General features: G+C 38.6%; 1 protein-coding gene across 2 annotated transcripts in view; it reads right to left on the reverse strand.

The window, feature by feature from the left end:
* Positions 1–9,155: 9,155 nt before the first annotated feature.
* The window catches only part of ITPRID1 (ITPR interacting domain containing 1), a 148,321-nt gene continuing 135,751 nt past the window's right edge, over positions 9,156–21,725 (reverse strand). Inside the window, exons 12-15 of one of the 2 annotated variants that reach the window (XM_077120409.1) lie at positions 14,817–14,944; positions 13,926–14,037; positions 13,226–13,397; positions 9,156–9,285 (exon numbers count right to left, since the gene is read on the reverse strand). In XM_077120409.1, the coding sequence (XP_076976524.1) occupies positions 9,254–9,285; positions 13,226–13,397; positions 13,926–14,037; positions 14,817–14,944 (444 nt within the window). In that variant the 3' untranslated portion in view covers positions 9,156–9,253. Of the gene's footprint in view, positions 9,286–13,045; positions 13,398–13,925; positions 14,038–14,816; positions 14,945–21,725 lie in introns of both variants that reach the window. The other variant, XM_077120399.1, reaches the window with a different exon arrangement.

A 21,725-nucleotide genomic window follows, 5' to 3' on the forward strand; every position in this document is an offset into this window, starting at 1 on the left:
AGGTGGTCCCAGAGCCTCAAGGGGCTGGAAAGCCAAGCCTTTAGTCAGAACTTCATCCTGGATTTTGGCACCATTTGTGTTAGGCATGGGGTCATTAAAGGATTCCACATGAGACAGCGAGTCAAAGCTTAATAGGTTTATTGAGAGAGAAACAGATTGAGAGTAAAGGGAGAGCAGTCCCTTTCTTCAGTTCCCTCTCTCACTAGTGGGAGCCAGTGAAACTTACTAGCGAAAGGAAAGGAAAATGTCTCCAACTCTCTTTCTGACAGCTTGTAGTTTTAAAGACAATCCAAGAGGGGAGGGGGTAACATGTGGCTTCAGGCATTACTGGGAGATATCAAGCTGGTGCAGATCATGACTTCAAGTTCATGATTATCCGATCTGGCCTTTGGTGGGTGGGGTGTTGGCACATTCATTCTCATCTACCTTGCCAGCACATCAGGTCCTGTCATAGGAGCTGCTGAGGGAGAGAAACTGAAGGGGCCCCCATGCCACAGAATCCATTTTGTATGTCAAGTTTATTTGCTGAGACCTTACAGCATGCCTCCCAAACATTTCAATTGACATTTGTCATGACTGAGTGCAATCAATAATCTTGGTGGACACAGATCAGACACTTAAATGTTATTAGAGTGCCTGCCATTTTCTTTAAAGCCTTGGCTTCCAAAGATTAAAATAGACTCCTGGATACAGATAAGGTGGTCGTGGATGGGCAAGATTGGCAATAGGTTGCCTGCCACCTCAAGACAATTCCTGTGCAACTAAGGATACCTGGTCATGGGTTGGACAACTAGAACATAGTCTGTCCACCAGGTTAAAGAAGGATCTCGTGTGAGGCACACTGTAAAACTCCTCATTAACTCAACCCTAAGACAGATCTTTCAGGGCCTTAGGCTTTAGGATTGCTCTTAATCAGAAACAATGAGTTCTAATTCTTCAAAATTTCTAATGATGCACTGGTATCAAGTAATCCAGCTGGCTTTATGTGTAAGAATTGGGGTCTTGCATGATGTAAATTCTTATCTCACTGGACACAGCATATTCAAAATAATCTTGAATTATAATAGCCACAATAAAGCTCTTTTGATATGCCCCCAAATAGTGTATTTCCATGATAAATTAGAGAAAAGAGAGTAAAAATCAAAGAACCTGAATGGGATACATTTTCATATTAGTATATTGAAGCTTCCAAATGTATAGCAAATTCCAAAATTGCCTTTCCTCAAGAAATAAATACCAAATTAACAACAAAAAAGTATTTAAGTATTTTAGTACATATAGTGATATGTAAGCACTAATTTCTTTGCACTTCAACCCAATTTCCAAAGAAGATTTATCTACATACCTCCCCTCCACCAAGCTCTATTTCACACATTCCCAGTAATAAAAGTGGCTCTACCATGACAGTGGTAATAGCAGTGGAAGTGGAGATAGCATCAGGAATTGCAGCTTCAGGAGGAGCCCCACAGTCTCTTTTCTCTTGACACTTTGCTCTGAGGCAGACGCAGTTTCAAGCAATACATGACAATGCAGGAATCTTAAAACCAAGGTTTTCTAGTTAGAGCCAGAAAGGAGACCCTAGGAGCCAGACAGTGTGAGGGAATTCACAGAGAGGAAGCAGATGGAGAAAGATATCCTTTAAATCTATATAAAGTCTTGGACTCACCCCCAAGCTTAACATACATAGCAATGATCAGAAACAGTATAGCAAAGACTTTGATAACTGAACTATAGTGTAGACTAGAATCTAGGTTCCAGACTGGCCCTGGGTGCTAGTTTATTTGAGAAGTGATAGGGCAGTCCAGAAAATTACTGCAAAGATTGCAAAACTAAGGTGACCTTGGAACCACAGCCTGCAGGTGAGTCAGGACTGTGCTCTGAATCTAACTGGATTGATTGTTTGCTAAAGAAAACCAACAAACAAATTTCATGTTCCTCAGAAAATTTTAACAGAATCCAGAAATTATAGCACAATATTCAAAACATCCAGGATACAATCCAAAAGTGTGGAAAGTTCAAAGAACCAGGAAAATGTCAATAATCTTCAAGGGAAAATAATCAATAGATGCAAACTCCATGATGACCCAGATGTTGGATTATTAGACTAAGACTTTAAAACAGCTCCTATAATTACAATCCAAGAAGTAAGGGCTAACACACTGGAAATGAATGGAAAGATAGATGTTCCCAGCTAAGAAATAGAAAAGATTTTAGGGAACCAAATGGAAGTTTTGTAACTGAAAATACAACAGAAATTTAAAAAATTACTGAGAAGCCCAATGACAGAATGGAGATGAAAGGAAAGAGTCAGTGAACTTGAAGGTAAATCAATAGAAATTATCCAACCTGAGACACACAGAGAAAACAGGTTTGATAAAAAATGAAAAGTTCTTATTTTTGTGTTATCGCAGTGATGAGTGGGAGAACAAATAAATAGGCTCAGAAAAATATTTGCGGATATAAAGGCTTAAGATTTCCCAAATTTATCAGAGGACATTTACAGATGAAAGAAGCTTAGCAAAGTTCAAATAGGATAAATTCAAAGAAAACTGTGCCCTTATTCCTTAGAATCTGAGAGTAGAAAACAAAATAAAATGATTTGAAAAAAAAAATGTCACAGAAAAACAACACATTACATATAAGGGGTAATGATTTGAATTACCACAGATTTCTCATCAGAAACCATGGAGACCAACAAACAATGGAATACCATTTTTAAAGTGTTGAAAGAAAAGAAGTATCAACTCAGATTTATTTGCTCAGTGAAATGATCCTTCAAGAATTTAATCAATGGATTAGGTCTGCTATTTAAAAATGTAAATGTTTACCAAATGTCCCTAGTATATTTTATATTTAGTGCTAGGCATGAGTGCTACAAGAAAAATAAATCTGCAGCCACTCCTTTGAAGAAGCTTACTCTGAAGTCAATGGTAAGGTGGAAATGTGAGCTATTAAGTGCCATATAGGCTTAGGGGTTAAGGTAGGAGTCCATATAGGATACACTGGAAGCGCAAAAGAAGCGGTAGAGTCTCTTGATTCAGTTACAAAGAAGGGAATAAAGTATGATTTCAAGTGGAGAGTATGTTTAAATGGAATTTTCAGAGGTCAATCCCAATAGGCAGGGGGACTAGTGTAGTAGGATAGACCCTTTAGTAACAGGGACAAATGTGACCAAAACCTGCAATGGTTTGTTGGTGTACCTGGACAACTTTAAGTGTTTTAATATATATATAGTGATATGTAAGCACTAATTTCTTTGCACTTCAACCCAATTTCCAACTGCTAGTCCCTTCAATACATTGATAGAGGGCTGGACCCAGCTCTTCCTTTCCACAGAGCAGTCTGATAGTCCTGGGGAATTAATGCTTGTAGAGCAGCTCTCAATCAATAATTATGGGAATGAATAATACATGCACCAGTTCCCTCATCCCTTGAGCATGGTAACTCTGAAGCATGTTTTCTACTGGGTCTCAGATTTCCACAGTGGAATTATGATCTGGTTGCCTAGTGTTGTAAGCTTGTTTGAACAATGGTGTAATTTATTGCCTTTCATCTCTCGTCTCTCCTGCTTCCCACCTATTGTTTTGGTGTTTTCTGAGATCACTTCTCAAATAAACTACTTTTATCAGGGTTAGTTTCTGAGAGAACTCAAACTAAAACGGCTTCACAGGTTAGGTTTAAATGAAGCAGACTCTGATATGGAATTTTAAATTTTATTACGGAAAGCTCTTAGAACATCTGAGAGAGAAGGGAAGGAAGCAGGGATGAGCTTAGTCATAACATAGGTCTCAGGTGACCACAGGGGAGGTCTGAAGCTTGGATGACTCTTGGGAGTTGTTTTGAGTTGAGATGAGAAGACTGAGACTACGTACCCCCACATCAATCATATCGGATGCAAGTTGCCTCGAGAGTAGGGGTATGACTTGGAGCAAAGCAATTCTCTTTAGTCAAGGGTGATTTCCAGCAGCACGGTGAATATGTTCTAAATCTCAAATAGGTGGCATTGTACAGGATCCGCTATTAACAGTTCTGACCAGCATTCAGGATTTGTGAAAGGTTTTAGATTGGATAAACCTGAAAGGAATAGGGACATGGTGCTTTGCAGGTGAAGAAAGAGAGTTCAGACTACATTCTACATGCATAAGGGCCCAACGAATACTTTTAATTTGGAGAGTAGTACAATCAGATTTTTGCTTGTACTGGTATGGAACATGGGTTAGAGGCATAAATATTAGATTCAAAAGTCAGAGGAATCTTGTAGTCATGTAGAAGAGAGAGGAAAGGGTCAGATTTAAGGCAGTAGGAACAGGAATTGGGGTTGAATTTTCTATATATTGTGTGAGAAAGGAAGGACTCAAGGATGACTCTTTGAATTTTGGTTTGGGTAACTGTACCATTTTAAGTAATACACAGATTGACAGAATAGAGCCAAACACAACACACACATGTACATACATGCACGTGACTTGATTGATTCTATAACTGATAACACTGCTGGTTATTTCTCCCCACATATGTATATTTATATTCAAAGTAATACACATGTTTGTTGATTAGTTTATGTAATTATCTAGTCCAAGAGATTTGAGATGGTTTACAGAAAGGAATATGAAATATACCATGATACAAAAAGATTAGGAAATTAAAAGAATGGAAAAGTAAGGATTAGAAAATAAGATAAATCAGAAGTAATCATTGTTTAAACATTTTATTCTAATTTTATGCACAGTTACTGTAAGTGGAATGGCAAATAGTCTCTGATTTCTCTAACCAAACCAAACAAGCCAACTAAAAAAAATGGGGAGAACACAACCAATTTTCAACAATAATAAATCAGTTGCTCCAAAAAATACTCTAGCCTTTCTTGGTAATGATTTGAGAGAAATTTCTATTGTGGGCCTTTATATAATATAAAGGGAATGTTACAAAATGTAATAGACTATACCTTTACACAGGTATGTGTATGAATATATCTCAGTTTGAGCATAAAAGAAGAAAAATCACAGATTATCGTTTTGTACAAAGGAAAGCCATTTAATATATTTCAATAAGGATTTATAGAGAAGTGACCATAAGAAAGGTTCAGTACCAGATGTAAAATATACAAAGGTGAGTAAGATAGTTGGAAGTTTCTGATATTACGCTAAATAACTTGAATGTTTTGCACAAGGGCACAGAAAGTATTTTTGCAGTCTACAGCTTCCCAAAGAACAGATCAGCTAGCTATGAGAAAGAAAACTTCTTACTTTTCTAATGTCAAAAAGTTCCCTATTTTAGTGAAGAGTTTTCAGAGAAAGGAAATATATGACCCTTGGTTCTACAACTATTTGAATAAAATGGATAGTAGGGAGTTGTTTTCTAAAACAAAACACAAAAGCATACATATACAGTGATCAGACACCGGACATTATCCTAGTCCACCCCTGAGCTACCGGACTCTGGAGTCTTCACTGGAGACAGAAGAGAAGTCCGAAGAGTTGGTGGAACTTGGGGCTTTATGGAAGAGAAAAAACAAGGGTAGGACTGGGCAGGAATGAATCATAGTGCTAAACAGTGTAGGAAATCTACGCCTCCAATGCAAAATTGCAAAGAGGTCATTCATTGTTTACAACAGTTCAGGAAAAATATGTCACTGGGTAAATACAATATAAAAATAAATACCTATATTTTATTCATAAGAATTACTAAAAAAGCAATTTGTTTAACAAATGCCTATCTATATCTATATAAAAATACAGACCATATGAACTAGATACACATAACACTTAAAAATATATAAATACTTGACTTTTGCGAGAGAAAATGTTGGACACCTATTATATTTCTTAGATCTTATAAATTATGCACGTATAAAATATCCCTCCAAATTATTTGAGTTACGTAAAAGGAAAATATAGATATCCTATGACTCTGGTACATTTTGTAAATAAGCAATTATTAATTGGTAATGGGAATGAAGAAAGTATAGATGTGTTTAGGAAATGTTTTCTTTCGCTTTCATTTTCCATGGTGAATAAGGGAAGTGTGTTCTCTGAGTGTTAGAAGGGATTGTCAGCATTGGATGGCATTTAGTTCTCAAAGGGCCTAAACAGGAAAATTCATCAATTTGATTCTTGAGATTTAAAGTTATTTTTGATGTGGAAGATTTTTTCTTTCCTTGACTGGGGCAGAGTCACAGAGAGAACATCCCATAACAACCTTCAGTTCTATTGATATTTTTTAATTGGACTATTACTGACTGAGTTTGGGTTACAGAAAGGGGCCACTCATATTTTGATTTCTGTTGACTTTCAGTTTTCAAGAAAGGCAATTTAACATATTTTCTTAGTAATTCACAATCCCTTCAAATGATGTGTTCATTTTATTGTTCAAAATTACAATTTGAAATCAGATATACAGCCCACCATCCCACATGGAAGCACTATGCAACTTTCTCTTCTCAAAGGGAAATTATTTTTATTCTTTAACCTCTTCAGAAAAATCTTATTTTTTAACTTGTTACATCACAAAAACTGATTATTTTCTCAAAAAGAAAAAACAATCACAATAGATTCTCATATCATTAGACAGTCTTTTAATTATTTTCCCTCTTTAAGAGAATTCTTTCTTTTTTTCTTTTGAAAAAAAGCTCTAGCTCTGCAGACAAAAATTCATGTTAGGGAGTAACTATTAAAAAAAAGATCTAATGGGACATCCTTTCTAGAGAATATTTTCTGTGGGCTATAAGATGAATTTTCTTAACAAATCTGCATGGCCCATGCAAATATTGTGATTCTGAGCGACCTTCAAAGTTTTATCTTTTTATCTCCATCATGCAAACTGTGTCTTCACTCATGCATAAACTAAACCAAGGAAAATATGACTTGAGCTTCCAAGTATTGTCTTTAAAATCGGTCTTCTCTGTTGAAATTTTTTGTTTTTACATACTGAAATGGAACCTGGGTAGAATGAAATTAATACAGGGAAAGGACCCTTATCCTTTAAGGTTGAAGAGATAAAAATATTTCCCTTTCTGATTTCTAAATTTGAAAAAACCAGGTAGTTTGATTTTATGCTTTTCTTCTTTTTCATTTAAATGAAATGATTCCAGCCCTGAGTAAAGCTTTGCTGTGTTATTAACTTAGACACAAATATTTGCTGCCATTATCTCCTTGGTTTTCAAATATGTGGTCTGAATTTTCCTGAATATGGTCAATGTATAGAGGAGAGAGAATGAAGGATCTTAGGTTTTGATAATAGAGCAATAAGAATCCCTAGATAAACATTCAGGGACTACAAATGAACTCTTGGCATTCCTCTTACAAGCATGTCAGTGGGGCAAATGGCAGCAACTTAAGAGTTACCAGGGATCCTGGATCAGGAGGATTCCTATTGATGGAAGTCATCTCCATGAATGGAAGCAATTAAAAACCCATATCCAACTTCAAGAGCTAGATGAGATTAACAAGGCAAGGTGCTTTTCAACTTTTTTTTATAGCAGTGAGACCTTTTTCTTAAAGGAAGATCTTTGCTAAAGCCCATTGTTTAATGCATGCAGAAGCTCTGGTGAATAGGGGCCCATAAGTGGTCTCCACACAAGCCCAGGGCTTGGTAAAGGCCTGATGGCAAACCACTGTTGTAGCAAAACAGAGAATCAGAGAGTGAAGTCAAACACTTTCTTGCTGCTGGATCTCAGACAATTTGCAATCTTTTTGAACACATGTGTGCGTGTCTGTATGTATGTGTGTATTTGTAGATTATTTCCTACCTCTCAAGATTGCTGTAAAGATAAGTAATAATGCACAAAAAGTGCTTAGCCCAGTACCTTGAATTAGGTATTCAGCAAATGTTGTCTACTCATTATTGTCATCATCCTAGTCATCATTAACACTACTATTTATTGAGCCTTACCCACATCCCAGGTTTGTTCTAAAGGGCACATATGCATTAACTGTGTCAATTTACAAATGATGACACTGAGGCACAGGAAGGCTGACTTTTATCCAAGCCCACATATATAATAAGTAGTGGAGTTGATCCATTTTTAACCCCAGGGCTCAACTGCTTGTTATAAGCTGCAGATTCAGTGTGTGCCTATGTAGGCCAATCTCTCCATATCTTAGCCTGTTCACTATTCAAATGGGGAATACTTCCATTGATGTTGTGAGGCTCAAATGAGGTAAAATTTGTCATATGCAAAAGACTTCTATTTTTGTACAAGCAAATGGCAACTTGCAGCCAGTCCATTTTATCCAGTGTGATAAAATGAATAGCCATCAAATCTTCATTTTCATTTATTTTTTGTGGAAGCAACTCAGGTGTAAATGTCTGAACTACAATATAAAATCCTGTTTAGCCTTAAACGAGGTTCTTGGGGTAGAGAGAGAAGGTTTCAAGTCTAATGAATAACTTTTTCTATGTACCTGCTTTTGAGGGCAACAGATTGTAGTTTAAGTGTTTGACATGGGCACTGTTTGTGTATCACATTGAAATAAAAGCACAGGCAAGCCAGGTATGCCTGAAGGTCTAGGTAGGAGGCATTTGCTTAGCTGGGTAACTGCAGAAAATTCTTTGACATTCTGTCCATATGTATAATAATTTAAGATGCTTTAGTTGAGTTGGAGTGGAACATATTATCATAGATGTATGATTTTCTGAAATTTATTTATGGCAAAGGTGGCAGGAAAAAAGATAAGGGACATTAAAAGATCAGGTACTCTAAGACAAGAGTGCTTATCTCAGATTCTTTTCTTGATAATGTTCATATCCTCATGTGCTATAAATAATATCAAAACACCCAGTCACCTAGTTTCTGATCTTTTAATGTTTGCACTATAAAGGAAACTTGTTTAATTGCCTGCCTTCCTAGAATGTTTCAACTATATCTCAATAGTGAAGCATCTAGATACATTTGAAAGGCTAGTCATATTTCCAAAATTTTTGTGATTGAGTATTTTTTACATACATACATCAGTTGCAAGGGATGGAGCTGTATCCTTGAGAAAGCCAATAGCACTTACCCTGGCCTACCTAATTAAATATATATATTTAATTGAGCTTGTCAAATTTGGAATAGACCCTTTGAGATGAAAAGAAAAACAGAGTCCAAGGTTTTCCCACCGCAAAGTCATCTGTCTCATTCTTTCTCTCTGAATAAAGATGAAAAACGTTGGGGCTGATAAGGAAGAAATCAAAACTATAAAAACAGAAACACAGTCCCCATGTCATTTTTATCTTGCACTGTTCTCCCCACTTTGTCATTCTGTGATTGTCACTACCAAATGAATTCTTGAAAGATTTCTTTAGCTGGAAAAAAAGAAGAGGAATAAAAGAGAGTCATTAGAATAAAATACAAGGGAAATTGAATTGTAAATTAGTCTCTTCATCTAGAACAATCATTTTTAACTCTACCTGCTCATGAGAATCACCTAGGGGAGCTTTTAAAATTTGTCAATACCTGGACCACACCCCTGGTAATTTTTATTTAATTGATCTGGGTGGGGTCTTGGCGTCATTATTTTCAAAACTCTCTAGTGAGTCTACAGCACAGCCAGGATTGAGAACCACAGGGTAGACTAACAGTTAATCCGCGGATCACCAAGTAGGTCTGTGCTTCTAAGTTCTCACATCCATAAAAAAGAGGGCATGAACTACAAATAGTGATATTTGGAAATAGCACTGGCAGTTCACCATGGACTGAAGATAACAAAGGATCTGGGTAGTATGGACCAGCTTCTCCATATCTCCTTTTGTGTTTCTTGTTAGAGAGTTGAGAGAAGAAACCAGGAAATACCAATGAAAGTTTGGAGATCTAGAGGATTCTAAGCGCTACCTCTTCCCCCTTTTCTTTCTGCACTGTATCTGAAATCTGCCTGATGTCAAAGTCATCCATAAACAAGCCCCATTTTTATTCAAACATTGCTTCTTTTACAGCCCCAATTGGTGCCTCATCCCTAGTCAGACTTTTCCCTTCACTGTCTCCTGAGACTGGCAAGCTTGTTCCTACCTCATTTTTCCATTAAGAATTTGCTAACATTATGAGTACTTTTCAACAGAAGCAAGGAATAAGATCTCGCATTTATTGAGCTCTTGGTATGTGCACTCATAGTAAAGGCCAGCATTCACTGAGCAGTCAGGGCTCAACGTGAAGGACACCGGGTGAACTGCTGCACGTGATTTATTCCGTCCAGCAACCCTATGTTATTTTTCTCATTCTTATTTTACAGAGGAAGAACCTGAGTAAAGAGAATAAGTGCTTAAGTGTGTACGTAATAAAGGCAGGTGCCTGTACTTTGATCCAGATAATCTCACTTTTAAACACAAACGTAGAGGGTGCTAAACAGCACTTAAGTAGCATTAAGAATAGTGAAGAAGATAGAACTGATATGAATAATGGAAATACAGGGCAGTAGGTTACAAATGTCTTAGTAAAGGTGAAAATTACTATAGGAGATCCCCCTGAAATAGGCTAGGGATCATGAAGGAAAGTCTCTGCAAGGGATGGGGATCTGACATGGAATTTATTGGAGAGATATTTCATGTGTTTTATCAAGGAAAGGAAATAAGAAAGCATGAAGTGGTTTAGTGGAACAGGATTTAAATTCCATAAAACGGCAGAATGGAGATGAGGCTTGCAAAGCAGATGCTCCCCAGATTATGGGGGTGGCCCTAGAGCAGCTGTTCCTCTTCATTCAATAGCTGATGCAGGGAAGGAGCAAGGCAGAAACCACAGATAAGCTCAAAGTTTACATCAGAGAACTGGTGGTCAAAGTCTGATCCAGGCAAAGAGTTTAAGAAAGAGTTGAGAAAGGCTGTCGGGGCTAAGCTGTGCCTAGAAGCTGAGCTGTGATCAAGGAACCAAAAAAAGGGATGCGACAGAGGGAAGTGAGGCAGTAGGAGAGGAGAACAGGGGCATAATAATTCCAGGGCACAGAGTTTTTTGGTACAAGATTGTTCTGTGATTTGTTTCTGTGATTGCTTTCTAATTCTTTGGATTATCCTAAAAATACTCCCTGGGGACTCACCCTAGGTCAGGGAAATATGACCCAAGTCATATTTGGCAAGATTCCTTTTTAGTAGCTCAGAGAGAGCTGGAGGTAGGTAGAAGGCTCCTCAGTTGTGCCTTCCTCAGGTAGCTGGTTCTGAAAGCACTACTGGGAACTAAGGTGTTGACAATAGACTTGGCAATGACAGTTATTGACCGAATCTAAGGGAACAGGATGAAGGGAAAATGAGGGGGACAATGCAACTTTGTGGCTCTGAGTCTGCAAGACAAGGAGAACTGGCAGTGCCATTGACATGAAGAGTGTCAGAAAGATGAACTGATTTGGGGAAATGAGTGATCAGTTTAAATTCTGAGTGAGACATATAGGCAAGGTCTTTCAGGTGAAAATACCTTGTGGACAATAGGAAATGAGGACTGGAATTCTGGAGAGATGTGGGAACTGGGGTAAAGGTGCCTGTGGTGTGAGCATGAATGTGGAGGAAGACGGCATAGAAGGAGAAAAGGAAGAGAATCCAGGGTGGAATAGGAATGTCCATGCTTCAAAGAGGTACAGTCAACGGAGGGAACAGTGGACGGGTCTGAGGGCTCTCTGAAACCAAAGCAGTTCTGAAGCAAAGAGGATGGAGACTGAAAACAGGCTATTAGATAAGTCTGGTGGTGGGTAGTTTCAAAAGAAGTAGCTTCTTACTTTCCTTGCTAGGAGGAGACCTCTGCTGGCCCCTCTTCTTATACAAGTGATAAACATCCTCCAGGCTTCAGCTTTTCCATTGTTTTTCTGACTATTTCTTTCTTCATGCATTCTCCAGTCCTTAGAATTCCTCTAGTACTCAGCAACTACCTGGGGGTCTGGCTTTTGGAGTACTGCATTTTCACTGGGCTGGGTGCTTCTCAAGCCTCCCCAGCTACCAGGAAGCAACTTTGAGGACTTATACTTCTCATCTCAGGGATGACAGCAACAGCCTCTGGACTGGGAGTTCGGCCTCCCTCTAGGCACCCAAAGGTGCATGTTCCACACTGCAGCCAGGCGATTCTTTAAAAAATCAGATCATGTAGCAAGCAATCTTGTTTAAAACCCACAATGGCTTTCTATGACAACTGCTAAAAGAATCTGGCACTGAGATTGCTGGCCACAGCCTCTGGTCAGCCTGACCCATCTCTCGAAGTCCTCTTCCTCCACTCCCTCAACACTCATTGCACCCAAATATGCTGGCTGTTTCAGTCACAGGGCTTTTAAACTTTCGATTCCTCCTGCTTTAAATGTTCTTTCCCCAGAATGTCACAACGCTCCTTCCTCCTTTGTATTCAGGTCTTACCTAGATGTCTCTCCTTCAGCACAGCCTTCCTCAGCACCCAGGCTAAGGTTGCACCCCCACCCCCATGCCACTCTCTAGCCTGTCATCACACTATTTTCTCCACGGCATTGGTCAATACCTGGAATTATCTTATTTGTTTCCTGCTAGTTTTTCTCTCCCTCCCACTCTTCTTTATGAGTAGAACTTTTGTCTGTCTTATTCACAGTTCTGTCTCCAGCACTGGAAGGGTTCCTGGGACACAGCAGGTGCTTCATCAGTACCTCTGGGTGGCAGATGGGCTCGGGCTTTGGGACAGTCTGGTACTTCTGAGGCCTGGAGCCTCTTTCCCTGTCCCCCGGCTGGGCCCTCCCTGATACTGTGTCAAATCAGAGTCCCTGCTGTGTTCTCTTTCCTAAAATCCTGCCAGTGCTTTCAAAGCTCATTCATAGTTTTAAAATTATAAATGTATTTCTGTTTATAGCCTATTCCCCCGCCCCCCACTAGTCTGTGAGTCTCTCCAGGGAAGACATCTTGTCTCGTGTGGTCACTATAGAATTCCTGGGCCTGGAATGTAATAGGTGGTCAGTGATTCTGTATTGAATGTGTTAAAATGTTCTTCTCTGCTGAGGTTTAATTATAGAGTAGAATATTTTAAAAAATATATAAAACTTAGCTGATGAAAGGGTCAAAGACCCTTCTCCTATGGGAATAAAGGGGCTCTATCAGGTCAAATTTATATTTCCTTGCTAGGGCTAGAATCTGCTCTTACATCTGCAGGAAGGTCATCAAGTCTGCTGTGATCTAACAGAAGACATTTCTTTATCCTTCTCATCAACAAGGCAATTTGATGCAGGGGCTGGAATTGACTGTGCCCAAGTTGGTGATGGAGGAGACATCCTGATTGTGCTTTCTGTGGCTGGTGGAGCGAAGGTAGCCAAATGGGCCACACCTGAGCCAGGAGCCTGCTGCCCATCATGAGGAGGAAGGGCTGCCCTGGCAGCAGGGGCTGGGTGCACTAGGGTTTTAGCACATGAAGTCTGGCCATTTTTTCCTTCAGTCCAGTTACATTGATGTAGATCTGCATAGAGTTCAGACAATTCCCCTGAGAGCAGCTGGAGCTGCTAAAAGGAAAACAAGAACAAAACAAGTGGATAACATATCCTATTTGCACCAAACAGCTAACACAATCTAATATGTCATATTTTCACCCAGCAGCTAACCCAGACATACAGGAGAGCCATCTATGAGACGGTGGAGTCCCTTGAGTGGTCTTTGCTAGCAGTTCAAAGAATAAACTTCATCATGCCTGCGCTTCTTGTTCTCGTTTGGAAAATGGACTATATATACTTATATCTCTTATTTATGGGGCAGGGAAAAAAGATTGGCATGGGAGTTCGATGACCTATGTTCTAGTCGTGGAACATCGTTAGTTGGCTGTGTGTCCTTAGACAAACCAATGTACTGCTCTGGGCTTCAGCTTCTTTCTATTTAAAACGAGGACCCTTCACTCTCTAAGGTTCTTTCCAGATCCAGCATATGAAGAACTGGTGCATAGTCCTAGGGCCTAAAATGATTTGTGCACTCAGATTTCTCTAATTTCTGTTCCTATGGTGGGCAGGGTACAAACTTCACGTCCCATCCCTCCATACCAGTAGAATCCCTTCTCTGATTTGCCGAGCGCGGTCTTCTAACTGAAACTCCAACTCCACCACCTGCTGTCGCAGGGCCTCCCGTAAAGTCTGCAGTTGCAAGGCCTCCTCCCTGCAGGTGGATAATAGAAAACAACCCAGTTTAACAGTCATCCCCAGGTGCAGTCTGCCATTGTCCGTCTCATAATGTGGGTCAGCCTTTGAAATTTGTTAAAAGAACAAGTCACCTTTTTCACTTGAATCAGTTGCAGGAATAGGTATGGTACTAGGACAGTTTTTCTTTCTTTTTTTTTTTTAACAATTCTATTGTTAATGTAATCAGTATAATTTAAACATCATAAAATTCACTTGTTTTAAGAGTGCATTCGGTGATTTTTTAATATATTTACTGAAGTATATAGCCATCACCACCATCCAGTATTAGAACATTTCCATTTCCCCTTAAATAAGATCCCTTGTGCCCTTTAGAGTTAATTCCTATTCCCACCCATAGCCTTAAGCAAACACTAATCTACTTTTGGGACAGATATTTTTAATCTGTGTGAAAATAATGCAGCTTTTCAAACTTCTAATAACCTCCAACATTTGCATTTGCATGAGTCCCATTCACAGTGATTAAAGAAGTCCCGCTGGCAATCGCCCTCCTCCCAGCTGACTGCCCTGCTTCTGACCTCTCAAATATCCCTGGACTGAAGGAATAAGTGCTGCTCTCTAGCGCATGGCTCTCACAGCCTCCCACGGAGAAAGCAAAAACAAGCACATGGAAGCAAAGGAAAACCTGGCAGATTTCTCATTAGCCCTGCTCCCTGAAGCTCATCTGTCCTGACCTGATTACCTTTTCTTGCTCCAGGTGTGTGGGCTGGTACTTTTATAGCTCCCTTAGATAATTACCTTTCCTCCTCTGACATGTCCCTGGAAAAGATTGTCTGCTGTCCCACAAGATGCTCTTCAATTTCTTCTAAGTGCTCCCGGAAACTGTGGCATACCGTTTTCATCATTTCCATTTCGTGTACTGTGCACTGAGAACAATTAGGAAGGGCTGAGAATAATTTTCCTGGAAGTCCTTTTGATACACTGCAAAAGCTCCCCACAGTACCTGCCTCACGATTTGGTCTTACCTTTTTGCAAAGAAGCCATACTGCCGACGCAAGGGAAGAGAATAGGGAGAGCCCAGCCTTTGGCTTCTTGAAGCAACTAGAGGAAGAACTTGGCTGAGACAGGAGGGTAGCAATTGTAGGGTGGGCCTTTGGATGAAGAGTAGTATGTCCCAGAGACAGATAGGCAGTCTGGGGGAATATGTGATGTAGTGATAGAAGGGTGTAGACAGAGGAGGGGGAAGGGCCAGAGTGAAGATTTATGCTTAGAAAAGTTGTCTTGTTTAATCTTGTTTAACAGTTGAGTACTGCCTCATTCTGAGTATCAGTAACATTGAACACATCTATTCAGATGGTATGTGTTTGATCAAAGAAAATATCAGAATTTTAAAATTAGTCTTAGCCTTACTGAACCACAGACATTGATGGCTCGAAACTGCAGGATCAGCTCTACCCAGCAAATAAACCCATGCAGATTAAGGCAGCCCTAGATTAGGCATTTCATCCTCTCCAGGAGCTGGAGTCTAGAATGTTTACCTCCTGCCCCCATCACCCCAGCCCTGCTCCTCATTGTTCCTGACATGTTAGCCTCTAAATCTTACTTTCTGTGTATACCGTGGTTTTGCCTTAGTTTCTTGATTTAAACATCACCTTCCCGATTTCCCCAAACTCAGTCCATTTGTCCGGGACTCTTATGACTTGCTGAGTTCTTAACAGCTATCCCTCTTGCATCAAGCTTTGAATAGACCCGTGACCCATTTGAATAGAACAGCACTAGTACCCATCTCACTTGAGTGATGTCCATACTTGTTGGACATATTGCTCTCTCTACCATGCCTGTAAGTTTGGACCCTGTGTTAGTTAGATGCTGTTGTCAACTTGGCCAGGTGAGCATACCTAGTCTTGTTCCTGTGGACATAAGCCAATGGTACGTGAACCTCATCTGTTGCTAATTACATCTGCAGTCAGCTAGGAGGCGTGTCTGCTGCAATGAGTGATGTTTGACTTAATTGGCTGGGGCTTAAATGAAAGAGCGCAAGGTAGCACAGCCTAAGCAGCTCGGCATTCCTCATCTCAGCACCCGCAGCTCAGGCCAGGCCTTTGGAGATGCGGAAAGAAGTCACCCCGGGGAAAGTTGTTGGAACCCAGGGGCCTGGAGAGAAGATCAGCAGAGACCATCCTGTGCCTTCCTACGTAAGAAAGAACCTCAGTGGAAAGTTAGCTGCCTTTCCTCTGAAGAACTGACAAAATAAATCCCCTTTTATTAAAAGCCAATCCATCTCTGGTGTGTTGCATTCCAGCAGCTAGCAAACTAGAACAGACCCCCTCTCAGATCTGTATGGTAGAGGCTGCTAGTTGCCTTTTCTCTACTTGTCTCCCCTTTATCCTTATTAAAAGAATTCTGGTATCTTAGAAGCAGCAGTGTGTCTACATTTCCCATTTCTTCATTCAAGTTAGGATGGACAATGACACAGAAATAGAAAACATGGAGTGGAGCTTCTGGGGAGCTCTGTTAAAGGGAACTGATCTAGTGGCAGGCGTTTCTTAACTTTTTCTGCTTTCTCTTTCCCTGGAGACCAACTTTACAGCTAGGTTAATTATCCCAGCCCTTTTTCTAGGCAGTCCCAGATTTTTTACTTTTCTCCCATAAGCCACCATAATCAAGATCCTGACAGCCTGATGGCTATTTTCATTGGAATTGTCATAATAGAAATACTTTCGAAAACACTTCATCATTTTGCTTTGAGAGTTTGGTTTTATTGTTTCCTCTAATTTTAAAATTCTGGGCTAACATATTTGCATAGTAAACCTCTCCAATCACTTTTGCCTCAATGTGAATGAATTTGAAACAGGGGAGTATTTGAAGCGTGACTGATGTTGGCAAGAATGCTTGAAAGGTCATTAGAATTATGGACTCTTTAAAGCAGAAAAGATCTTTGAGACCACGATGGACACATTTCATAGACGAGACTTCCAACATAGGATGGTTAATTAAATTGTCTATGGTTAAAAAATGACAGTCAGATTTCCAACCCAGGTCTCCTGGTTCATTTCTTTTCTTCTCAAGATCTAAGTGAGTCACAGCAGGGACTACAGTGGAATTGGACATATGGAAAAATTATTTGTCCCTTTGGAGTGGGCTGATTGAGCAGTTCTATTAGATTCCTATAGGTTTAGGGAGCATGAACAACTGGTTCAAATTCACTTCCAAGTTCTACAAACTGTGAAGCCAGAGTCCAAGGAAATATGGTGCTCAAGGATATTGAACATTATAAACACTGAACTTCATGCTTTGGCTTCTCAGTTTGGGGTTACCCTTTGTGGTAGGGAGTATGGGGGACTTAGATTTGGTGATAACTGACTCCCAGATCACTCCCTGTGAAGACAGTGACGTGAAAATTCTGAAGCATTGACATCTTCTGGTCATTTGGAAACACTAAGGAATGATCCTTAAACAGGTATAAAAGTTGTTGTGGAATAAAGGAAAACTTAAGCAAGGAAAAAAAAAGGAGAATGCTTTGAACTCTGTTCTCTATCATAAGAAATTATGACCCAAATATAATGCAAGGTCTGCTTTACTGAACCAAACCATTAAAATAAATTTTAACATCAACAGTAAGAGCACTTTCACCAAAAAACAATGAACTTTTTTTTAATTGGCCTATATTGCTTTAAAAAATTTATATACTTTTTAAAATCAAAATGATAATCATCATAGAAGAGTTTTCTAATAAAAAACTTATTCTGAATATTTTATTTTATTTTCTGTGAAAAAAGTATTTTTTAATTAAAAAATTAACTAGTTTACTAATTTAATTTTGCAGTTTGATCCTGAGGTTTTTTTTGAAACTAAATCACAAACTCAGAGTCCCTAATTTTCAGAGCAAGTGTTAGTGAGTATAAGTATTTTCTCCTTTTCTTTTCCACTGAAAATGATTTCATATTATAGGTACAATAAATACCTAGAAGCACTCTGTATATCAATATTTTCATTTTTTTATCACATACTCTTGGAATTATGCTATGTTGATATGAATAAAAACAATTATTTTGTACTATTAATATTAATTGATTATTAATATTGTAATTAATAACATGGAGTGTTTGCTATTATACAGAAACACTACAGTACCATGAAAAGAGCAAGCATTTCTTCTAGCTACTGCATATAATCCTGAAGAAAATTACTTAACTTTATTTAGAAAAGGGAGAAATTTTTTTCTGCCCACACCAAATAATTGCTGTGAAGATTAAGTATGATTAGCCCGAACAGATCAATTTTGAAAAAGTTGCTTCAATTACAAGATGATTTTTTTTTCTGGTCCTATTATTAAAACATTTCTTCTTTGCACTTACTAAACATCTACTGAGAATCTTCTATAAACAATGCCCTGTTGGATGTTCCCAAAGAAAGAACATCTTTAAGAATATATATGTATATTTTATCTTTAAGAGTATTTTCTTTTAAATCATGAAATTTATTTTCCTTTCAATTTTTTTTAATGTTGCCTTGCTAAAAAATTGAAGAACCTGTATTAGCACCCCATTTTAAAGGGATGATATTCCCACCTCTTGCCACATGGGGGCATATGTGAGATATAGGGAGAAGCTTTGCAGTCAAACAAAATTGTTGAATTCTTGTATACGTTTCTAATACCTTCTGACAAAAGTGCCCACTGGGTCTTTGTCAGGACTGATTAAAATAATGATATCTAAAGTACCTGGTATAATGCCTGGCATATAGTATGTGCTCAATAAGTGATAGCACATAAATAGAAGCACCTAATATACATAAAAATTCATTGTGAAAAAACTTGTTGTAATTATATCAACAACCATTATCTTCTTTAATCCTCAAAATTATAAAAATGGCCTTGTACAGTTTACAGCTAGACAAGTATTTCTCTGCACTGTTACATATTGCTATGTAAGTAAGCAAGGGGAGTGGCCTGGAGGTGATTTTTTTGTCTTCATGTGTTTTTGCCTAAAATTGTTCTGAGCTTCAACATCTGCATGGAGCTCCCTTTATTATGTAAATGATTGTATTTGTCTATAATAGTCACTTTGTCCAAAACCTATTTTCTAGTTAATTTTCTCTTACATAGATTTTATAACCCTAGCATCTAACTTACAAACCATTTTTCCCTGGAATATTTTTAATATTTACAAATTCAGAGCTCACTCACGGAGATGATGCTGAGTGTACTAACCTTTTATCTTTGTTCTTAAGTTTGTTCTTTAGTTTACTTAAGTAGTCTCCTCTGATAGATGAATATAATTCCTTATTTTTGCTTACTTTTGGGGCATGTGACTCATGTATATGTGTGTGTGTGTATGTGTGTTTTGTGTCCTTTGAGTGCTTGTTCCTGGTTCCTTGTACTTAAATAATGAAAGAAGTATTGTCATCTAGTAAATACTATGTGGTAGATGCTTCAGCAGATGTAATGCCAAATATATATAAACCCGTTTGATATCAAATTAATATTCTTTTGTATAATTGCAAATTCTAGGAGGAGAGAAGACTAAGGCAACGTGGAGCAAGGCATTAGAAGGCACAAGATGCTTGAATGCACACTCGTTCAAACTCCTACTTGTTTAAAACCTACACACAAGTCTGACAATGGCCTTGCACATAATGGGCATATAAACCTTCCATTTTCTGCAGAAGTGGTGAGATCTTATAGTGCCAAGTCAAGAGGAACATCTGCTTCCAGCAGCCAACTCTACACACAGCTGGGACAACTCAAGGCCAAGAGCTCCTGTGACGTTAAGCAGGAGGAAGAGCTCTGGCCCATCCACACTCAGGGACTTTCAGTATCTCCGGAGCTGACTCAGATATAATCATCAGTTCCTATTCTAAACAATATTCCTTTACCTACCTCCCCAGGTCCAAGCCTTACCTTGTAGCTGGGTCTGGGTTTTGTGTCCTATTCCTGAGCTCCTCTAGGCCCTCTCTTACACTTACCAGTCTACCTTCCCCCAAGAAGCTGCAGTCTTTCCATCTGCTAGTATCACCCCAGGAACCAGCTGCCCACCTGGTCTTTCCACACCAGAGCCATGCTCCTACAAATTCGTAAGGACACACCTATTCTAAGTGTTTAATATTGTTAAATAAATTTAATATTGCTAATAAAATAATTAAACACTTATTCTAAGTGTTTAATATTGTCTAAGAATCATGGTTTCACTGGGCTGTACCAATTCATCTGCTGTGTTCTCTGGATGCTGTGATTTGTCTGATGAACTGACGTCCTCCTGGCACCTGTGGCCAGGCCCACCATTTTAATGACTGAGCTACTACCCCTTTGTCTTCACTGATCTGTCATGGGTACTCCAGCCAGGTCAAATAATCTCATTAGGACATATGTATCTTGCTACGAGATGAGCAAGAAAAGTGTTTTCTATCTGTGCCGTGGGAACATGTATTACCTTTATTTGTTTTTAATTTGTAGACCTGTAACTGAGCAATTGGCAGTCTAATTGAGTATCAACTTACAGTTGTTGCCATATTAGAAACCTGACTATAATATTGATAAATAAAGTGATAGTGTTTCCCAAAGAGAATTTGAATTTTAGTTTGATGCGATAGACTTTTTAGTTTCTTAATTTATGGGAACGTGTCTTTTATTTCTCTTTTCAACACAATCAATAAATGATTTATGTTGCTATTAACAGTGGTGATATGAACAGAAATTTATATTATCATATTATGGAATAAATACCTACAGCATTTACACTAAAAATGATATTGGGTGTTGTATTAGTTAGGGTTCTTGACATGATCATGATCTAATTCTATGAAATGTCCTCATTGCAACAGACAGGCCAGCACTTGCCCAACCAGACAAACAGGTACCACCACTTGGCCGAGTTGACACATGCCCCTGACCATGACAGGTGTATCTTGGAGGAACATTTCTTCTGGGGTTTTGAATACAGTTTTAATTTTATACGATTTTATTTTTTTAAACAAAACCTAAAAGTAAATATTATTTCATTTGTATATCTTTATAAGGCTTATCTTAAAAATATAAATTAGAAAAATAACCCTTTTCAGGTTACATATTCATATGTTAGAATAACAGCCTAGTTTTCATCATGGCAACTAGAGTACCTGGCAACTAGAGTAATTAATTCTTGGATTAAATGTGTTTTTTTCCCTATAGCCTCTCAGAATGTCTCCTACTCTAGCTGTCTCTCATCCTTAACATTTTCTCATATAGAATATGTGGTCAAGTAAATGTGTATTCCCTTTGAGTCGGGTTTTCCAACCTTGTTGTGGGAATCTATTCTGTGTATGGTAGAATGTTTAGCAGCATCCGGAGCCTCAGCCCACGAAATGTCAGTAGCAAGTGACTTCATCCTGCCAGGCATGACAACCAAAAATGTCTCCTAATATTGTCAAATTTCCCCCCCTGGGGAACAAAATCATCACAAATTGAGAATCACTGTCTTACAGCATTTTAAATACCTTATAATAAATATCAACCATCACTCTCTCCTTCCTTATTCATATTCTTTCTGTTACTCTTACTATTCCTTCCATTACCATTGTCCATGATTTGAACCTGGGCCTTTTGATTTTCTAGTAGGCCCTTCAGGTGTACATTAGCCTTTGCTTTATTCTTTCACTGAATAAAACTAAAGAACAATAAAGCATTCTACAAATATTACTCACAATTTAAAATTAAAAGGATATGCCCTG

The sequence above is a fragment of the Tamandua tetradactyla genome, chromosome 1 (genome assembly GCF_023851605.1).
Source record: "Tamandua tetradactyla isolate mTamTet1 chromosome 1, mTamTet1.pri, whole genome shotgun sequence".
NCBI classification, from domain to species: Eukaryota; Metazoa; Chordata; class Mammalia; order Pilosa; family Myrmecophagidae; genus Tamandua; species Tamandua tetradactyla.